At 40.5% G+C, this 20,807-nt stretch overlaps 1 protein-coding gene across 2 annotated transcripts; it reads left to right on the top strand.

Moving 5' to 3' along the window:
* The first annotated feature begins 568 nt into the window (after positions 1–568).
* LOC112068581 (nuclear body protein SP140-like protein) lies at positions 569–20,555 on the top strand. Of its 2 annotated transcripts, XM_024135743.2 has the most exons (16): positions 569–910; positions 2,274–2,321; positions 5,720–5,846; positions 6,073–6,300; positions 6,991–7,131; positions 7,299–7,432; positions 9,378–9,425; positions 16,342–16,390; positions 16,620–16,835; positions 17,509–17,648; positions 17,835–17,903; positions 18,070–18,197; positions 18,360–18,477; positions 18,659–18,733; positions 18,882–19,025; positions 19,615–20,555. In XM_024135743.2, the coding sequence occupies exons 1-16, from the start codon at positions 767–769 to the stop codon at positions 19,726–19,728; spliced, it is 1,923 nt and encodes a 640-aa protein (XP_023991511.1). In that variant the 5' UTR covers positions 569–766; the 3' UTR covers positions 19,729–20,555. The 2 variants fall into 2 exon arrangements, with proteins under 2 accessions (XP_023991511.1, XP_023991512.1); XM_024135744.2 differs by lacking the exon at positions 2,274–2,321.
* The last annotated feature ends 252 nt before the right edge of the window (positions 20,556–20,807 follow it).

Raw genomic sequence — 20,807 nt, 5'->3', positions numbered from 1 at the left:
AATAGGGGTTATTACTGTCCTTGCTTCATGAGAATAATACCCAGCATGCTTGCAAGTGTTATTTTTCCATTTAGGTAATTTAGCGGACACATTTATCACACCATAGTACCATCAGACTTCTGATACCAATGCAGGGTAAAAGCGGGCCACAACATTACGAATTGCTATGAAAAATGGTATAGAAAAGCATTTTAATAGATAATCTTATCCAGAGCGATTTACAGTATCAGTTAGGTTTCAATTTCTTGCTCAAGGGTACATCGACAGATTTTTCACTTAGTCAGCTTGGGGATTCAAACCAACGCTACCTGACGAAAATACAAATTACAGTTCTCGAAGTATCTTGCTACAAAATACATTGGATTGTAGTACAGAAGTTATTAAATACGTACTTCAATTACATGTAACATAAATCCTGCCCATTTCTGAGGAGGGGTGACACTTGACTAGTGCAGGGTTGATACGTAACTATAGAGGGGTGTCTCATGTGGAGGAATTGTGATGTTCCTAATATGTGTTCCGTACAATGAACACTCACTTTCTTAACGTCATTGTGGGCGGACTTCCATGTAGACGGGAGATCTATTTTACCCTCGAAAATAATAACAACACGTAACAGTTTAAACTTTTTGACTACAGCCTCTTGTCCAAACGGGATATTGTCTATTTCCGGTTTGATTGTTAACGAAGTGACTTGGTAAATATTGCCATAGTCCATAACTAAGTTTTCAACAACAACAAATCTGAATTGATGAGGTAAACTACAATGGACATTTTTAATTTTTTAACGGATGAGCAGTTACTGCGGTTTTTCCGCTGTAGTAGAGCAGAGATGTTATGCATGGAGCAACCACACACCTTCCTTAATCAGGTCCGAGACCACCACCTCATTCCGGAGGAAATGTATAAGGTGAGAGCAGTAGAGGCCCCCAAGCTTCTATAGACAAAGCCGCTAACTCAACGTTTAACCAAGCAGCGCTATGACATTCAACGGTAACATAACAAATTGTAGAGAAAATCTTTGGTAACATTCATTCTCCTATTTAGATATAACAGTTCTCTGAATGTTCTAAAAGTAGAAATTGGAGTTGTCAGGCATCACTTATTAATGATTATCGTGTGTCTATATATTCATGTCTGTCACGTGAACTGATGATTGAGATGGTAGTTTCTTCTAGAGAATATAGTCTTATCACTCCACTCCACCCTAAAAAAACACAAATTGGACCATAGTTTTGTATTTGACCCCTCCAGCAGAAACTGATTCGGATGAGGAGCAAGGGCGCGGCAAAACTGGCACGTTGATTTTAAAAGTATCCTTGATTTCCGCTTTCTCAATGGGAGTCATACAAAGGGCCAGGGCCAGAACGAATCAGTTGGATGGGCATTTGATTTCTATGGGCGGCCCGATTTTTGTGCACGAATTTAGTTAATGGGTGTTATAATAATAAAGACCATAGGCAGCTCGAGTTTCAAGTTTGGGGTAGCTTACAATTTAGCCTACCATTTCTACCTACAGTATCTGTTTGCCAGTTAGGATAATTTTTATATGCACGTTTTCATTTATCAAAATTATTGTCACCTGGTTAATCAAAAAAATCTGAATTAAAATCGAGAAGTTTAAAGTTCGAGAAGTTCAAATTAAACTAATGCAAGAGCACCCGCCATTGCCATATGGACACATTGATACACCTTGATCATATAACGACACAGGGCGAGACACAGATGGAGACACAGGAGGCAGGTGGTTTGAGTCTCTAATATTTATTAAATACAAGAGGCAGGCAATAGACACCTGGAAGGGGGTGGAGATAAGCACAAAGACAGGTGAAACAGATCAGGGTCCATTTGCGGCTAAAGAAATTAGCACATGGAACTCAGAGATATAGCCTAGGCGATAGGCTAATGCAGCAGTAGGCCTATAACTTCTATTGTCAACTAAGTAAAATACATGGGCCTAAAGCCGACAAATAAAAACAGTCGAAAAATATCCTGATGAAAATGCAGGTTCTTTCAATCGCATGAATCACTATACTCAGCCTGTCTGCCTCCCTTTCTCTTTGTCTTGACTTGAGCTATCATGCAACATTGTATCAACTCAGCAGGTTGGCGTGCTCAGGCTCATACAATCTCTCAAAGTTATCAGGACAGAGAAACCACACACATGCTCATTACTCACATGGAGCACTCCAAACAAAAGACAATGAAAAAAATGATAAAACTCCTAAATGATGGTTATGAAATTAACCAAAACTTGTTTCTCACAAGTGTAGCAGGCTGTGAACTCTGCAAACAACGTTTCCGCTCTGAGAATGATAAAGGTAAATGACTGTAATACATGTGTTAACAGAAATTAATGTAACCAAATTACAGGGATTAACGGTACATTCACTAGGCCTACTGGTGACATATGTAACGGGGAATTGATCAAAATAAACAATCAAAGGGCAAACAACTCACACAATGAAACCATGAATGTGCAAGAATTGGTGGTAGACAGCGGAGCACATTCTGGAGAGCTGAGTGCATGCATTTTGAGAGAGAGACGCTCATATCTTCGCCACACACCCCTCCCCTTCTTCTTGTCTTAACATTTTAAATTATACTCAAGACACATTATCTTCACACATATTAGATGCTTTTCACTGACAGCCTCAACTCAATAATCAACTAGGCCTATTGCCATGCGTGCTGCTCCAATTGCTGGTTTCCCAAATAGACAGGTCTATCCACAGCTATTTAAAAAAATAAAAAAAATAAGCTAATGATCCTCTGTGGCTAAGTCAAACTCTCTGGTAAAGTATTTTGAATGATTTTATTTAGACAGGAGTAATTATATAATTTTGTCAAAACATTATTTTAATTTAGGGGAAGCCAGCATACGAACTGTGCACTCGCCAACTTTCCTTTCTAATTCGCAAGTGGCTGAAATATAATGACACAAGTGGCTCTGTATATAATTATGAGATGCTCATATCCCCGCCCTGTCGTTGTCCCAAAGGCGGGAATGCAGGTGACAAGCTTAGGTCTGCTTATGCCCATAGAAATGCATTGGACTTATTCATATCAGATTTTGTAGAGAGTGAGCCCTCTCGCATCGCCTCTTTCTCTCTGCTGAAACTAGCAAGCGAAACAGCGCCCCTCTATCTTACTATGTAGCCCGTGTGTCTGATGCTGTCTGGCCAGAAAAAGTATGACATGCCATACTCCTTTTGTCCAGACAGCACAAGATACATGGTCTACTAACCAGAGGGATACTGTTTCACTCGCTCGGATGCTTTATTTGAGATTTATGCGTCTTTCTGTCGGCGCGCGTCTCGGTCAAATAAATGACGAGACGCGCGCTACCCATAACGGGGCTGCCCATGACGCCGGCACTGGTCGGACAGACTCGAAAAGTGGAGATGACGTGTCCCTATACCAAAAATGTCCATACCCTACTGTACTGTACTCTACTATACTTTACTGTACTGAACTAAACTGCTCTGTACTGCACTCTATTATACTGGTCAAAGTTTTAGAACACCTACTCATTCAAGGGTTTTTCTTTATTTTACTATATTCTACATTGTAGAATAATAGTGAAGACATCAAAACTATGAAATAACACATATGGAATCATGTAGTAATCAATCTTATATTTGAGATTCTTCAAATAGCCACCCTTTGCCTTGATGACAGCTTTGCACACTCTTGGCAACCAGCTTCACCTGGAATGCTTTTCCAACAGTCTTGAAGGAGTTCCCACATATGCTGAGCACTTGTTGGCTGCTTTTCCTTCACTCTGCGGTCCGACTCATCCCAAATCATCTCAATAGGGTTGAGGTCGGGGGATTGTGGAGGCCAGGTCATCTGATGCAGCACTCCATCACTCTCCTTCTTGGTCAAATAGCCCTTACACAGCCTGGCGGTGTTGGGTCATTGTCCTGTTGAAAAACAAATGATAGTCCCACTAAGCCCAAACCAGATGTAATGGTGTATCGCTGCAGAATGCTGTGCCTTGAATTCTTTAAAAAAAAATGTATTATTTTACCCCCAATTTCATGGTATCCAATTGTTAGTAGTTACTATCTTGTCTCATCGCTACAACTCCCGTACGGGCTCGGGAGAGACGAAGGCCGAAAGCCTTGCATCCCCCGAAACACAACCCAACCAAGCCACACTGCTTCTTAACACAGCGCGCATCCAACCCGGAAGCCAGCCGCACCAATGTGTCGGAGGAAACACTGTGCACCTGGTGACCTTGGTTAGCGCGCACTGCGCCCGGCCCACCACAGGAGTCGCTGGTGCGCGATGAGACAAGGATATCCCTACTGGCCAAACCCTCCCTAACCCGGACGACGCTAGGCCAATTGCGCGTCGCCCCACGGACCTCCCGGTCACGGCTGGCTGCGACAGAGCCTGGGCGCGAACCCAGAGTCTCTGGTGGCACAGCTAGCGCTGCGATGCAGTGCCCTAGACCACTGCGCCACCCGGGAGGCCTGTGCCTTGAATTCTAAGTAAATCACAGACAGTGTCACCAGCAAAGCACCCCCACACCATAATGCCTCCTCCTCCATGCTTTACAGTGGGAAATACACATGCGGAGATCGTCCATTCCCCACACCGCGTCTCACAAAGACACAGCGGTTAGAACCAAAAATCTAAAAATTGACTCCAGACCAAAGGACAAATTTCCACCGGTCTAATGTCCATTGCTCGTGTTTCTTGGCCCAAGCAAGTCTCTTCTTCTTGTTGGTGTCCTTTAGTAGTGTTTTTTTGCAGCAATTTGACCATGAAGGCCTGATTCACACAGTCTTCTGAACGGTTTATGTTGAGATGTGTATCTTACCTGAACTCTGTGAAGCATTTATTTGGGCTGCAATTTCTGAGGCTGGTAACTCTAATGAACTTGTCCTCTGCAGCAGAGGTAACTCTGGGTCTTCCATTCCTGTGGCGGTCCTCATGAGAGCCAGTTTCATCATAGTGCTTGGTGGTTTTTGAAAGTGCACTTGAATAAACTTTAAAAGTTCTTGAAATATTCCGTATTGACTGACCTTCATGTCTTAAAGTAATGATGGACTGTCGTTTCTCTTTGCTTATTTGAGCTGTTCATGCCATAATATGGACTTGGTATTTTACCAAATAGGGCTATCTTCTGTATGACCTACCCCTACCTTGTCACAACACAACTGATTGGCTCAAACGCATTAAGAAGGAAATGAATTCCACAAATTAACTTTTAAGAAGGCACAACTGTTAATTGAAATGCATTCCAGGTGCCTTCCTCATGAAGCTGGTTGAGTGAATGCCTAGAGTGTGCAAAGCTGTCATCAAGGCAAAGGGTGGCTATTGAAAGAATCTCAAAGATGAAATATATTTTTGATTTGTTTAACACTTTTTTGTTTACTACATGATTCTATGTGTTATTTCATTGTTTTAACATCTTCACTATTATTCTACAATGTAGAAAATAGTAAAAATAAAGAAAAAGCCTTGAATGAGTAGGTGGTCTAAAACTTTTGACCTGTAGTGTACAGTAGATGTCTATGATTAGTTCGGACTTTGTCCAGTCTGGACCGACCCAGTCTGGGTTGTGTTCCCCTGCTCAGACGTTGCATGCATCAACCAATTTTTGCATGCCACATCGTCCACTGTAATGTCGGGCACCAGAATGCTATAACATATGATGTGGTTTGCTGATAGACGTCTTTTCAATTGAATTTTGCTCACTGGGAAGGGCGTGTACAAGGTGCTGGACTGGCTGGAGACAGAGAGACCTCACAGCATTAAGTTGTTCTGGAGCTGTGTATTCAGGGACCACCTCCTTCAGCAGTACCCCACGCTACGAAACAGCCTGCTGGATGGTCAGTGGGTATTTTCTCTCTGTTAGTATTATTATTATTTCTCTGGTAGTATTTTGATTTGTCGTACAAGTCACAAGGGATATCACTGTGTTTGTTACTACTACTACTATTATGGTTTGAGGTTACTTGAATACTTTAAATGCTTTCCATTTATGAGGTCCATATGATTGTCCCAGCCTATAACTCGAATATGAAGATGTTTGTTTCATTCGGCATCCAATCCCAGGGTCGTTCACCTTCAACACAAAACTGCCAGAGAACTTGAAGAAAGAAGAGGAGGAGAAAGAGGAGAAGGGGAGGAAGGTGGAGGGGGAAGAGAAGGAGGAGGAAAAGAAGACAGGACGGAAAAAGAGGAAACAGAAGATAAGCGAGAGTGCTAAGAAGGAGGAACAGCCCAGCACATCCACCCAGTCCACCCCCAGTCAGAAGAGGATGGTCCAGAAGCCGACCTACGGTGAGTCCCAGGCTGGTTGGGGGGGAGATGAGGCCTTGAGTTAGAAAGTCTAAAGTCCCTCTGTAACTTCAAACATACACTACAGCTGCAAGCAGCAATGCCGGGGTTTAGCTGTGGGCCCAATGTGCCACCAACAGGACAAAGAGGACACGCTTGCCTAATATCAAAACTCAAAATCCAACTGATTATGCAAAATGCTTTCGATGTATTTTGGACTATTTTTAATCATGTTGACTACTTTAAATGTCTTCTTCTCCAGAACCGCTGGACCGATCGGCACCAGTAATGAACTTATTCTCTGTATTCATTATTGCAGGAATAGTATTACTGGCATTGCTTTTCTTATATGTTAATTTTCTCAACTACTGTACATGTGATAAACATCATAAAATCCTATAGCTTTTACCATGTGTCAGAAACGATTGGAGGTACTGGGAACACTCTGTCTGCATTTAAAATAATACCTTATACACTATGTGACTCTGCTCAAAAGTTGTGCGCTAAATTGGGTATATACTACACTTCTAAAAAATGGTAAAAGCTAGAAGCTGAAAGGGTTATTTGGTTGTTCTCATAGGAAAACTCTTTGAAGAACCCTTTTGGATTCCAGGTATTAAAAAAAATTGGGGGGGGGGGGGGTCCATGTTCCTTTCCACAGAGGGTTTTGACCTGTCTTTCTCTGTGCTCTAGTGTCGGGTCGGAAGAGTACCCATAAGTCACAGCGCTCGGTGGTCCCGGTGGAGCTCCCGATCCCAGTTGAGCTCCTAGTGGAGCTCCCGGTCACCTGTGGGGACAAAGAGGGCATGCTCAACAGGGACAAGCTGGCCAAAGGTGGGTGGTTCGGCCTGAATAACCTTGCCTAAGACCTTAACACTAACACTGGGGTTCTGTAATGTCACTGAGTGTTCATTTAAATCAAAACTATAAATGTTATATTTGAGGAAAAATATAAAACCCTAGTGTGTATGATATCTGACTTCCTCATTGGTCTGTCTCAGGGGAAAGTTGCATTTTGGTCCAGGGTCATTGGTTAACCCCCAGTAGGTTTGAGGAGTTTGGGGGGAAGAAGAGCAGGAAGAACTGGAAGTACAGTGTCCGCTGTAGAGACACCACTCTGGGAAAACTGATCCAGGTACAGCATATAGCTGCTTTTCATACTCTTATCAAGCCCATACGATTTGTACAATGTTGCCATATACTACACTCTTGGTCTAGATGTTGGCCTACATAGGTCTGTATTACTGTACAGTCTTAAAGGGCAATAACAGAACATTTGTCTATGTTGCTAAACCCCTCTGACTCGTTGTTGGAATGTCTGTCAAAGTGCACACCCCTATCATTAAGGGAGAGCTAGAGCGAGAGCTACGTCACAGAGCTAGGATAGAACGCACATCTACGGAAAAGGTAAACGTTCTGTCACAGCGAAAACACTACATTGGGGAAGTCTAATCGATTTTGAGATATGGCATATACATTTTCTGTGATACATTTGGGTAGCGGGTTCACAGTTTTATCTTTTCTGAGATCTCTGCCAAGCAAGGAGGAAAAAGCAGCCAGCTCATGCAACAACACACACAGGAGGGGGCTCCTCATAAATAAAACACAACGGCAGTTATCAAAATGGCCTACATCAGACTTTAGCACATCACCAGACCCAACACAACGCGCCTTTTACTATATTGTCAGAAGCAACATCAGACCCCGGTCGTTGCCTATTTATTTGGTCTCTTTAAATGCTCTGGAAACCAAGCGGTGCTCTTTGAAGATGGCATCGTAGCCACACAAATACATTAGAAGATAATTGTTGATCTGATCAGAAACGCTGTGCTCACAACCTTTATCTACTAAATAATGTCGCTGGTGTATTTTGTTAGAATTTGGGATTATATTGTGCAATAGGCTATAAGGTTTTTACCAGCTGTGAGTCCTTCCAGGCTCGAGTACCGTGCACAAAACAAGACACATAACAAGCTCGAGGAATGTATACTGAAGCAAAGTCTCACCCACATCAGAACCTAGGCTATCTATTATATTTGCAACATAAATTAAATTACAAGGTTATGTTCGATGTCAGCTGGCTACTATAGGAAAGTTACTATCTAATGATTTTTTTTATACATAAATTAGCCTTTCATTTTATGAAGTGGACGTTATGTTACACAATCACTTGTCTTTCCCTCTCATTTTAGTAGATATGTTTTACCGTAAGGATCAGATCACACCATTCACCGGGGGGCCTAACATACAGTCAGAGAGGGAAGATAAACAATGTTGATTAACAGGGGAAATCATGGACGTCACCAGGACCTGCTGCAATGGTGTTAAATTTTTTTTTTTTTTTAAATACATGGTGAACTGAATGCGCCACTGAATGCGCCATTTCTCAGAATGGTGATATGTCTCACAAGATCACTTAATGATGAATTAGTATTCTACATAACAACCCGACTAATAGCATGATAATATCAGGCTACGGTTATACCAAAAACACCATGTAATTTCTTAAGACAATTTAGGATGATTGTGCTGAAATGTTGCTTTTTTATATCATGCAGTGGCTGTGTTTAACTATCTGCTCTAAAATGTGATTAGTTCAGCCGGTTAGCCACCCTTACTTACATCAGTCAAGAAGATCAAAATGCATATTCCCATGAAACTGATAAGGATCAAATTGTTGACATGCATGCATTATGGGCGTTTCACCGGTAAAACGTGAAGAATCATCATTCACGAATGAGAGTGATGATGGCCTGATTTATAATAAGGTCATAACCATGTGACGTAGCTTTCGCTCTCGTTTCCCCACGCTCTCCATGAGAAAAGTGCTTTTACAAAAAGTCCATAACGCGACAGAGGGGTTTAGAAACATGGGCAGATTTTCCCCTTTAATATTTATTACTCTTACAACAGGATGTAGGTGTTTCATGTACCATCAAATTGGGACAGACAGAGCAACACACTACAGCTACATTAAACTCTATTTGTAATTCTGTTAAGAAACTAACTGTACACTGATATGCCATTCAATCTGTCCCCCTTTTCTCTAACCCCTCCCATTATCATCCCAACAAACTCAGGAAGGTCATTTAACTTCACCAGACTTTAAAAGAAGAAAGAGTGCACAGGTAGGAGACCGATCTTTCAATATACCACATCCTCTGGATTAACGCTTAAGTTAATTTATCGACAGTTGAAATCGGAAGTTTACATACACCTTAGCCAAATACATTTAAACTCAGTTTTTCACAATTCCTGACATTTAATCCTAGTAAAAAATCCCTGTCTTAGGTCAGTTAGAATCACCACTTTATTTTAAGAATGTGAAATGTCAGAATAATAGTAGAGAGAATTATTTATTTCAGCTTTTATTTCTTTCATCACATTCCCAGTGGGTCAGAAGTTTACATACACTCAATTCGTATTTGGTAGCATTGCCTTTAAATTGTTTAACTTGGGTCAAACATTTCAGGTAGCCTTTCACAAGCTTCCCACAATAAGTTGGGTGAATTTTGGCCCATTCCTCCTGACAGAACTGATGTAACTGAGTCAGATTTGTTGGCCTCCTTGTTCGCACACGCTTTTTCAATTCTGCTCACAACTTTTCTAAAGGGTTGAGGTCAGGGCTTTGTGATGGCCACTCCAATACCTTGACTTTGTTGTCCTTAAGCCATTTTGCCACAACTTTGGAAGTATGTTTGGGGTCATTGTCCATTTGGAAGACCCATTTGTGACCAAGCTTTAACTTCCTGACTGATGTCTTGAGATGTTGCCTCTATATACACACACAATTGTCCTTCATGATGCCATCTATTTTGTGAAGTGCACCAGTCCCTCCTGCAGCAAAGCACCCCCACAACATGATGCTGCCATCCCCGTGCTTCACGGTTGAGATGGTGTTCTTCGGCTTGCAAGCATCCCCCTTTTTCCTCCAAACATAACGATGGTCATTATGGCCAAACAGTTCTATTTTTGTTTCATCAGACCAGAGGACATTTCTCCAAAAAGTACGATCTTTGTCCCCATGTGCAGTTGCAAACCGTAGTCTGGCTTTTTTATGGCGGTTTTGGAGCAGTGGCTTCTTCCTTGCTGAGCAACCTTTCAGGTTATGTCGATATAGGACTCGTTTTACTGTGGATATAGATACTTTTGTACCTGTTTCCTCCAGCATCTTCACAAGGTCCTTTGCTGTTGTTCTGGGATTGATTTGTACTTTTCGCACCAAAGTACGTTCATCTCTAGGAGACAGAACGCGTCTCCTTCCTGAGCGGTATGACGGCTGCGTGGTCCCATGGTGTTTATACTTGCGTACTATTGTTTGTACAGATGAACGTGGTACCTTCAGGCGTTTGGAAATTGCTCCCAAGGATGAACCAGACTTGTGGAAGTCTACATATTTTTTTCCCGAGGTTTTTTCTGTGGTCTTTTTTCTGAGGTCAATCAAAGTGGAACTGAGTTCGAAGGTAGGTCTTGAAATACATCTACAGGTACAACTCCAATTGACTCAAATTATGTCAATTAGCCTATCAGAAGCTTCTAAAGCCATGACATCATTTTCTGGAATTTTCCAAGCTGTTTAAAGGCACAGTCAACTTAGTGTATGTAAACTTCTGACCCACTGGAATTGTTATACAGTGAATTATAAGTGAAATAATCTGTCTGTAAACAATTGTTGGGAAAATTACTTGTGTCATGCACAAGTAGCTGTCCTAACCGACTTGCCAAAACTATAGTTTGTTAACAAGAAATTTGTGGAGTGGTTGAAAAAGGAGTTTTAATGACTCCAACCTAAGTGTATGTTAACTTCCGACTTCAACTGTATATGTCCTTAGAAGCTGTGTTAATATAAAATCACTGCAACCTTAGATGGCTGCCCCAGACCAGTTGATGGCACTATAGATGTAATTGGCACCAGTGGCACCATTGGATACTAGAGCAATAACTATTGATCAAGTGTTAGATTTAAATTATGCAGACAAACAACATGAAATATACTGATTAGTATATCTGTATAATCACCAGTGGCAGTCAGTGCCATTTAAGATGAGGAAGAATTATTGTATTTTTTATGAGAATGGCCTTATTTCTATTACAGGATATTGGATGACTGTCATTCATATTCCCTTCACCCAGTTCAATGTAACATCAATAGGTTTATGCTACTACATGATACTAGAATTTTCCCTGTACCCATCATGAGGTTGCTACAACCTAGCCTAGGAATGAAAGTTTACAACTTAGGTGCACAGGTCGAGAGAATTTTGAGTAATCAAGGTGACAGTCATTCAATACCGCCTTGCACATTTTGCCTCCATCTAGCTGATCTAAGGTGTAAACATTAGACCAACAGCTGAAAATTTTCTATTGGAGTTTCTATTGGACAAATTCAGGTATGTTTATCCCCGTTTCGTTCTGTTTGCTTCCGTTTAAAAAACGTTTTTCAACAGAATCAGTGGTTGAATACACCCCTGATCACGCGTAAACACAGTTKTCTTTCATAGCAGCCATATTAAAACAGCATGATCACTTTGCTCGTTGTATATATAATTCCTTCTCGCACCTATCTATGCGCTCTCCTCCTCTCACCTTTTCCCTTCGCTTGGGGACTTCAGAGCACAACACATCAGCTGTCTGTGACCAGGCAAAATAACTTTTCCAAGCCAAACCTTCATATCATGACCGCTAACCTCTACACACAATCTACATCGTTGTCACGTCATAGTCAACTAGAACTAGTAAACCCGCTACAATCATGCAGTACAGTGTACAGTCAGAAAGCAGAAAGCAGTGTAGCAGTTTCAATGGAGGGCCCCGGTGGTAATAAAATCATAAAACCAAAAGCATACGTTGACTTGGAAGAGACCCATTGTTGAATAGCCATAGCCAGCTAGCTAACATAGCATCCCTCTCTGTTTGAGTAGGCTAAACTAGCTAGCTAAGTGAAAGTGAAAGTTAAAAAACATACATCCAAATATAGCTCTATCTTTCTTCTCCTTAATTTTGGAAGAAAAAAAAAAAATCTAAACTGTTCAACTATTGTCTTTCTCTGAGTCAACTACTCGCCACATTGTGTTCACTGCAGTGCTAGCTAGCTGTAGCTTATGCTTTCAGTACTAGATTCATTCTCAGATCCTTTTATTGGTTGGACAACATGTCAGTTCATGCTGCAAGAGCTCTGGTAGGATGGAGGACATCCTCCAAAAGTTGTCATAATTACCTCCTAGGTTTTGTATTGAAGTCAATGTACGTAGAGGAGTACAGAAACTAGCTGTCCTCCAGCTACACCATGGTGCAACCCTACAGAGTGCTGCTGAGGCCACTGTAGACCGTCATTGCAGAACAGTGTATTTTAATCTATTATTTGTTGACGTGAATGTATTTAGTATAGTTTTATCTAAAAAGGATCATTTTTTAAATGTTTCACTATATTAATTTTTTATGAAAATCACTGAGGAGGATGGTCCTCTCCTTCCTCCTTTGAGGAGCCTCCACTGATAATCACATATTTTTGCCCTATTATGTGGTCTGAACGTAGTGAAAATATTTTTATTAGGGGAAATTAGAAACCTGGAAGTACTGCCCCTTGCACAGTCAGCTTATTACAGCTGTGAGAATGTGGCTTGGCGGTTGGGAGCTTGAGCCGGTGGCCGAGAGGTCGCTGGTTAGGTTCCCCCGATTCGACTGGGTAGGGGATCTGTACTTGTGCCCTTGGGCGGGGAGTTTGACCCTGGTTACTGCTGTGGGTTGCTTTTAAAGATACAGCAGTAGACTAAACTTCACTTGCATCATCCTTGTGATATTGAGAGATAAACATGGTAATGAGTGCACATAAAGGAAGATGGGCAATTTACTTGACGTTTTTTTGTGTCTAAGGATAAGACTTTTTTTTTTTTTTTTTAACTATGAATAAAAAACATCTTCTTGCAGCACATTTCTACACAATCTCCTCCGTTTGGCACCACATCAATTTATCATAAAGCATGATCCATTTTTACAGGTTTGGCATGTCAATGAGTGAAAATCTAATATGCTGTAACCGTCCAAGGTTGAATTTGAACAACAATAGTGTTGTGAATTGGTGTAATTCATAACAGCAGTAAATATCTATATAACTTTGGCATACATTTACAAGGGTATGTGATGATATTATGAAATGTTGTGTAAATATTTACCGAGGAAGGAATCATATTCTTTAAAATACTTTTGTCTGCACATTTGAAAAACACAAAGCATATGGTGCAACCAAAATTAAAATGCCATTTTTGACCACATAACATAATTTTTCTCCATGTGTTATGATACGACATCAAAGCATACACTGTAGTGAACTCCCTAGTTTAGAAGAAAGATAATTGCATCTCAAAAAATGTTCACACATTTAACATCTCTAATGACAGGGGATCATTTTCAATGTCATATGGTGCGACCACCAGAAACTAGGGATGCGCATCTCTCCTTTCATGAACGATTCGATATGCATCTAGATACATGGGCTTCGGATTTGCCGAAGGGAGGGTGGGGGAGGGCTTTATATGCATCGCGGAAGTTAGAGTAGCAGTGGTCGAGAGTATTAGCCCTACGTGTCGTGCAATCAATATGCTGATAAAATTTATGTAACGTTGATCTCAAATTTGCTTTGTTAAAATCCCCAGCTACAATAAATGCAGCCTCCGGGTATATAGTTTCCATTTTACATAGAGTCCAGTGAAGTTCCAGAGCGTTAGTGACTGTAACTGTGCTGCTGGCAACAATTTATTATCACCTCTGCGCTACGCATCCCTAGTACGGGATCATTTTCCTAAACAACCGCTATTTATAATTATGCAATCACAAGTGAAATATACCAAAACACAGCTTAGCTTGTTGTTAATCCACCTATCGTGTCAGATTTTGAAAATATATTTTACAGCCGAAAGAAATCCAAGCTTTTGTGAGTGTAGCTTTCAATGCTACATCAGCTAGCCCCAAAAGCATGGTCACGAAAATGTGAAAAGCAATAAAATTAATCGCTTATCTTAGATAATCTTCGGACGTTTCCACTCACGAGACTCCCAGTTACACAACAAATCTTATTTTGTTCGATAAATATTACTTTTATCACAAAAAAAAAAACAATTTGGGTTGCGCGTTATGATGAAAAAAACTACAGCCTCGTTCCGGTCCTGAAAGGAAGATGGAAATTTCCAAACGTATCAGATTAAAAAATATTACAAAAAATATTTATAATCATGCAATCACAAGTGAAATATACCAAAACACAGCTTAGCTTGTTGTTAATCCACCTATCGTGTCAGATTTTGAAAATATATTTTACAGCGAAAGAAATCCAAGCTTTTGTGAGTGTAGCTTTCAATGCTATAACAGCTTAGCCTTATATTAGCTTGGTTAGCTTGGTCACGAAAGTAAGAAAAGCAATCAAATTAATCGCTTACCTTTGATAATCTTCGGGTGTTTCCACTCACGAGACTCCCAGTTACACAACAAATGTTCTTTTTGTTCGAGAAATATTACTTTTATCACAAAAAAACGGCATTTGGGTTGCGCAAAATTTTGAGAACAAAAGCCGTGTTCCGTTCGACAAATCCCAAAAAGTAGCCGAAATGGTCGTCGAAACATTTAAAATGTTTTTTATAATCAAACCTCAGGTTGTCTTTAACAAACATAATCGATAATATTTCAACCGGAGCATAACCTATTCATTAAGAGAGAAAGGGAAAATGGTGAGCTCCTCCCGTGCGCGCAGGAAGTATTCAGAGGACACCTGACCTCTTTTGAAACATCTCGCTCATTTTTCAAAATAAAAGCCTGAAACTATGTCTAAAGCCTGGTCACAGCCTGAGGAAGCCATTGGAAAAAGAATCTGGTTGATACCCCTTTAAATGGAGGTTAGACAGGCCAGGAAACAGTTTTTAAAAAAAWTTTTTTTATTACACTTCCGGGTAAATGTTTCTCAGGATTTCGCTTGCAGAATAAGTATTGTTTTTCTCACAGACAATATTTTGACAGTTTTGGAAACTTTGGAGTGTTTTCTATCCTAATCTGTAAATTATATGCATATTCTACGATCTGGGCCAGAGAAAATTTCTGTTTATGTTGGGTACGTTATTTGAAAAAAATTATAATAATATGACCCCTAGCGCTAAGAAGATTTATGCTTTTTTTGGGGGGCCAATGTTTACTGCCATATTCAACGTTGGGCGAGAGTGCTCTGAAATCAGAATAGTGTCATGACGTTGCCCTGTTTGGGTACAGCAAGCCCCATCCCCCTCTCCCTGCCTCTCCCTGCCCCCTACAACTAGGCTGCTGTGGTCAGTGAGGTCGTAAATTCCTAGGGAAGACCCTGCCTTATGGCCGGCCACACAGTATAGAGATAGAGGGAGCTTTCATAGAGAACAAAGGAATTTCTTCCACCTCCCAGAACTTGAGGTCCGAACAACATTTACGTTCCGGAGAAGGTATAAAAGATCGGTGAAGAATCCAGCTATGAACTGGTCCGTTTGTTACAACTTGGGGAAGCTCATGGGAGATGGGGCGGCCACATTACCATAACGCTGTTTATATATTAGCCTCAGATATGAGGTTTACATCTAATTGTTGTATAAGATGAATGAGTGAGTATGATACTGTTTGTAAAATTGTGTAATGTGATTTTGGACTGTTTAATGAAGGAAACTCCAATTCCCTTTTGAGTTGAACTAAATCAGAGGACCGCCCATGAGCCCAGTTAGGGTCAGGCATCCTGGGACAGCCCCTTTTCTGCAATTCCGAATAAAACCCAACTTTGAGAAATTCTCAGTAGACCAGCTTACCTCGATAACGAGAGGGCCAAGGTTTGAGACCAGACTCGTGAATCTTTTAAACATACCACGTGGTTAAACTCTTAGCCTATCGATGTCTTAAATCATAGAAAATAGTACAAATAAAGAAAAACCTTGGAATGAGTAGTTGTGTCCAAACATTTGACTGGTACTGTACATATTCTTACCAAAGTAAATAAACGGTCTATTCAGTGTTAAACTGATCTGTCCCTTTGGTCCTATTAAGGCCAAGAAAGCACCGTTCCCCTCCAACCAATCAGCAAACTCAATCACAGGTATTTACATCAATCTCAATAGAATCTTTCTGAATCCTTCAGACATGACGCTCTGGTAAAGGGGATGTTGTTATCTCTCTAAATATCAATTGTAAAGATAATGCAACTGTCTTGTTGTTACAAGGTTTCATGAATAACACAACCTTGACTCTTCAAACTCATCCATTGATATAGTAAGCCATCTTTCCCTAAACCTTAGTTTATATTTCAATCTTTACTTCAATGTCAGACTCAAAACCTGAGGAAGATGACGATGATGATGCGTTTGAGGATGAAGAAGAGGAAGCTGAGCAGGAAAGACAGAAGATGCAGGGAGGAAAGCGGGCAAACACGGCTGGAGGAGAGAGCAGTGCAGGACGCAGCCATGGTGTTGTGGAAAAGTCCGTCTTCAAAGTCACCTGTGTGGCCATCAATGGAACGCTACATAAGGATCGGTTTGCATCTGGTACATATATGATTTTCGAGGTGTAATAACCATAGCCCTATGTAGTAGCTACATAATTGTGATACTCCATACCCGTTACTGATTGTTTAATGGAAAGTCTCTTTCAGCTAAGCTGTTCTTGGCGATACTTTCTTTGTTCTCGATTCGGTAAAAAGTGTGTCTTATAAATGTCAGTGTCAATTTGCAGGTGGTTCTCCAAAACCAGAAAGATGTTAAATCCACGTTTTGTATCGAGTGATAAGTGTGTCTTGCATGTGTGTAGATCTTTGTTTTGGTCGCACTGTTTGACGCCCTGACCTCTACCTCTACACGTGGTCACATAGAAACAACTAGTCCCTGCAAAGATGTTGGGAAATACACGATTTATGGCAGCTAAAATGGCGAGGGAACTCCTCACTCGGTGCAAACCCTGAATATAATCTGTTTTTTGGAGAACCACCTGAAACTGGACACGGACATTAATAAGATACTTTCTTTGCTCTTGATTTGGTAAAAAGTGTATCGGCAATAACAGATTAGTTAAAACATTTTTTGCAAGGCTTTCCATTACCCAATCTGTAACATATCCCGTTAACAATTCTGTAGCTAAGCCTTATGTCACTCTGGTCCAAAATTAGTACACTATTAATGTATGAAGTGAGATTTTACTTGTCTCTGTCTCTCTGTGGCCCAGGGTTGTGTGGGAAGAGCATCCGATCGGAGCAGCGCTGGATGACCCCGGTGGAGTTTGTGCAGGAGGGGTCAGCTCTGGCAGATCCCTCCTGGAAGAAAGACATCCATTGGGATGGGAAACCACTCAGCGTCCTCATCAAGGTACACAGAGAGAGAGAACAGAGAGAGAAAAATAGAGAGAAAGAAAAGAAAACAGAAAGTGAGAGCGAGAAAGAAAAAAAAACAGCGAACAGAGCGAGAGGGATGTGTTTTGTTCTTACTAAACAACTGTAGTAGAACCGTAGTCGATTGATTTATCGTCAATCTTTGTTTGTCTCTCGCTTTCAGAGTGGGCTTTTGGAAATCCACTCCGTCCAGTGTCCATGCAACCTGTGCAGCATCACGACCAAAGACGTGGTAAGTTACCCTCAAGCAATACGGTGGAACCCACTCTCAGTCAATCACCTCATTTAAACCGATGTTTCAGTAGTAATTATGATTTCCAGGATGTTTCTTAACATCACTGTATCAGGGATTATTGTTAACCAATTCCTTCTCACCTTCCTCTTCTCTGTCTTGGCAGCACGATCAGGATAACGATGACGACTGCTTCATCTGTAGAAGCCAGGGCAGCTTGATATGCTGTGATGAGTGTCCTCGCTCCTTCCATCAGAGATGTCATCTTCCTAATGTGGATGATGCTATGCTGGGGTGAGAAGAGTTCTGGGAGAGGGAGAGATAGAGATCTGTTTGTTCTGTGTGGGGGCACTCAACTGTCAGCTTATTATTAGTGCACTTTTGTAATGTTTGTTTGTTTGTGTGAGCGTACGTGCGTGCGTGCATGCTTTGTGTGTATGTGGTGTATCAACACAGGGATAATATTCAGTGGATGTGTACATATTGTGTACTGAGGACCAGTCAGCCGTGCCACTACCCCAAACAAATGACCTACCAGGAAGCCTTGACCTGCCGAATCTCTGACCACCTACTGGTGAGAATCAAGCAATCATTTATCAGTTAATCATTCAATCATGAGTGTCACAATATCCATGACATGAAATATTACATTCTGAATGAATTCTGTTTGAACTGTGTATTTAAGTAGCAATCGCTTAGAGCAGTAGTGGTATATGACACATACGGGTGTAATAATTGTGTGTTTACTCTGACAGGAATGCCAGTACCTCCTGCTGTGTCTCTACCATGCAGATGAGGACCACATCTTTGTGAAAGATCCTTGCATCAATGTATGTGTTGTTTAGTTCTGTGTGTTTAAATGTGTGCGTCTGTGCATGCATGCTTGCCTGTGTAGGTTTTTAGTGTCTTGAGTTTGTATGTGTGTGTCAACATTAACTTATTTTACTGTCTGTATATATCACTGCCTTTCAATGCCAGGTGAGAAACTACACCAGTGTGATAAAGACTCCGATCTGGCTGGACAGGGTTGTGGAGAAGCTGCAGCAGAATCTCTACCAGTCAGTGCGACACTTTGAGTCTGACGTGTTGCTTATCTTCACCAACTGTGCCACGTTCAACAGGGTAAGACTGCACTCCTGCAGTATGAATGTGAAGACTGAGGGCTAAAATCTGATACAAATTCTGAAGGAAATCTTGGAGTTATGCTCATCAACTTTACTTGAAAGTGTACTTTTGTTTGAACCACAACAAAGCTGTGTTAGGCTAAATGAGTTGTGTTAATTGCATTTCTAGCTTTTTTATTGTGTTTTCTATTAAAGTGGCAATATGTCACTTTTTTGGAAATTGACCAAATTCACATAGAAATCTGAGTCATAGATCTATAATTCTACATGAAAGCAAGTGTAAGAAGCAGTATATCTGTTCTATGTGTGCTATTTCTATGCTTCCCATTATTACGTTTTGTTTTTGCGTCTTTTACTTTCGGTTTTGTACGCCAGCTTCAAACAGCTGAAAATACAATATTTTTGCATTTGGAAAATATATTTCACAGCGATTTAGACGGTACAATGATTATCTACACTATACTAGCTTATTTTGTCAAATAAACTACAATTAGGCAAACTATTAGTTTTAGCAACCAGGAAATGGAGGAGCGACTTCTGCGTAGTGCAACTTTAATACAATTGTGTCTGTCTTTTTTCCCCTGAAGGATAACGCAGAGTTCCGTGGGATGTGCGAAAGTTTGAAGGATCTATTTAAGCAGGAGTTCAAGTGTACATTCAGCATCCAACTGCAGCATCTAACTACATCCAACGTCCAGTAGAGCCTTCATCATGAAGTCTGCAACATTATTTTACTATGAAACAACAGGGAATACCCAAGATGCCATGAGAAATACGCTTCAAAACAAGATCAATTAGTTATTTAGTCAGCTAACTTTGATGAGCAACCAGAAATAACTACAGAATTTCTGGTTCATTAAGAAAGATAACATTTGATACATGTGTGTATTTTCGGTTGTTGAGTCAATTAGACCATGCCCATTTCAAGCTTTAAAGTGGGACTGAATCGAACAACCAACCTCTCTCTTTGAAAATGGCATATGTGACATCGATATGTCAAACATTTATTCAAGTGCCTGACTAAAAAGTACAATTAGGTCAATTTTGGTCTTGGTATAGTTCAAAACAGAGATTTGTGGACAAGAGTTCATCAGGATGTAGCTGAAGGTTAGGTTTTGATTTCGACAATGTCAATTTGTTCACTAACAGGCAAATGCGGTTATTACTATCTATCCAATGGCACAGACAGTGAGACAGTCCTGCCCAGCAGCTCAGACTTTGTTTACATAAAACAACAAGTCACACATTTTTTTACTTGATAAATACTGCACCAAACACCCTAGTAGGATGTAAAATTGCGCAACTAATACCTCCTTGGTTTCACACTCCATCTTTCTTTAAAATAAAAAGTTATTTCAATATATTTAGGCAATTTAACCTAATCTCACAGTTAATGTGGGGAATGGGGATCAATTTTTATGAAGGGAAATTAATACACACGTACATAAACATTTACACACACTCACTTTGTTTGTAATCATGTTATAGCCAACTCTTGACTTTTGTATGAATTCTTTTTAATAAAATATTTGTATCTAGTTGTCATGTATTCATCATCTATCAGTAATAATTAACATGGTTAAACAATCGTACATCTATGCTTGATTTATCTTTTGGTATATTTGTCATTTTTATACAAATTCTGTATTTCCACAGAAGAAAGCAATAAGTAATCAACACCCTAAATTAGTTTATATATGACTGTGATATGTGGTTGTCTCACCTAGCTATCTTACGATGAATGCACCAAGTTACTTAAGTTACTTTGGATAAGAGTGTC

This window comes from Salvelinus sp. IW2-2015, unplaced genomic scaffold, assembly GCF_002910315.2.
Source record: "Salvelinus sp. IW2-2015 unplaced genomic scaffold, ASM291031v2 Un_scaffold585, whole genome shotgun sequence".
NCBI lineage: Eukaryota > Metazoa > Chordata > Actinopteri > Salmoniformes > Salmonidae > Salvelinus > Salvelinus sp. IW2-2015.
The sequence above is the reverse complement of the archived record's forward strand: the minus strand, read 5'-3'. Positions and strand labels throughout refer to the sequence as shown.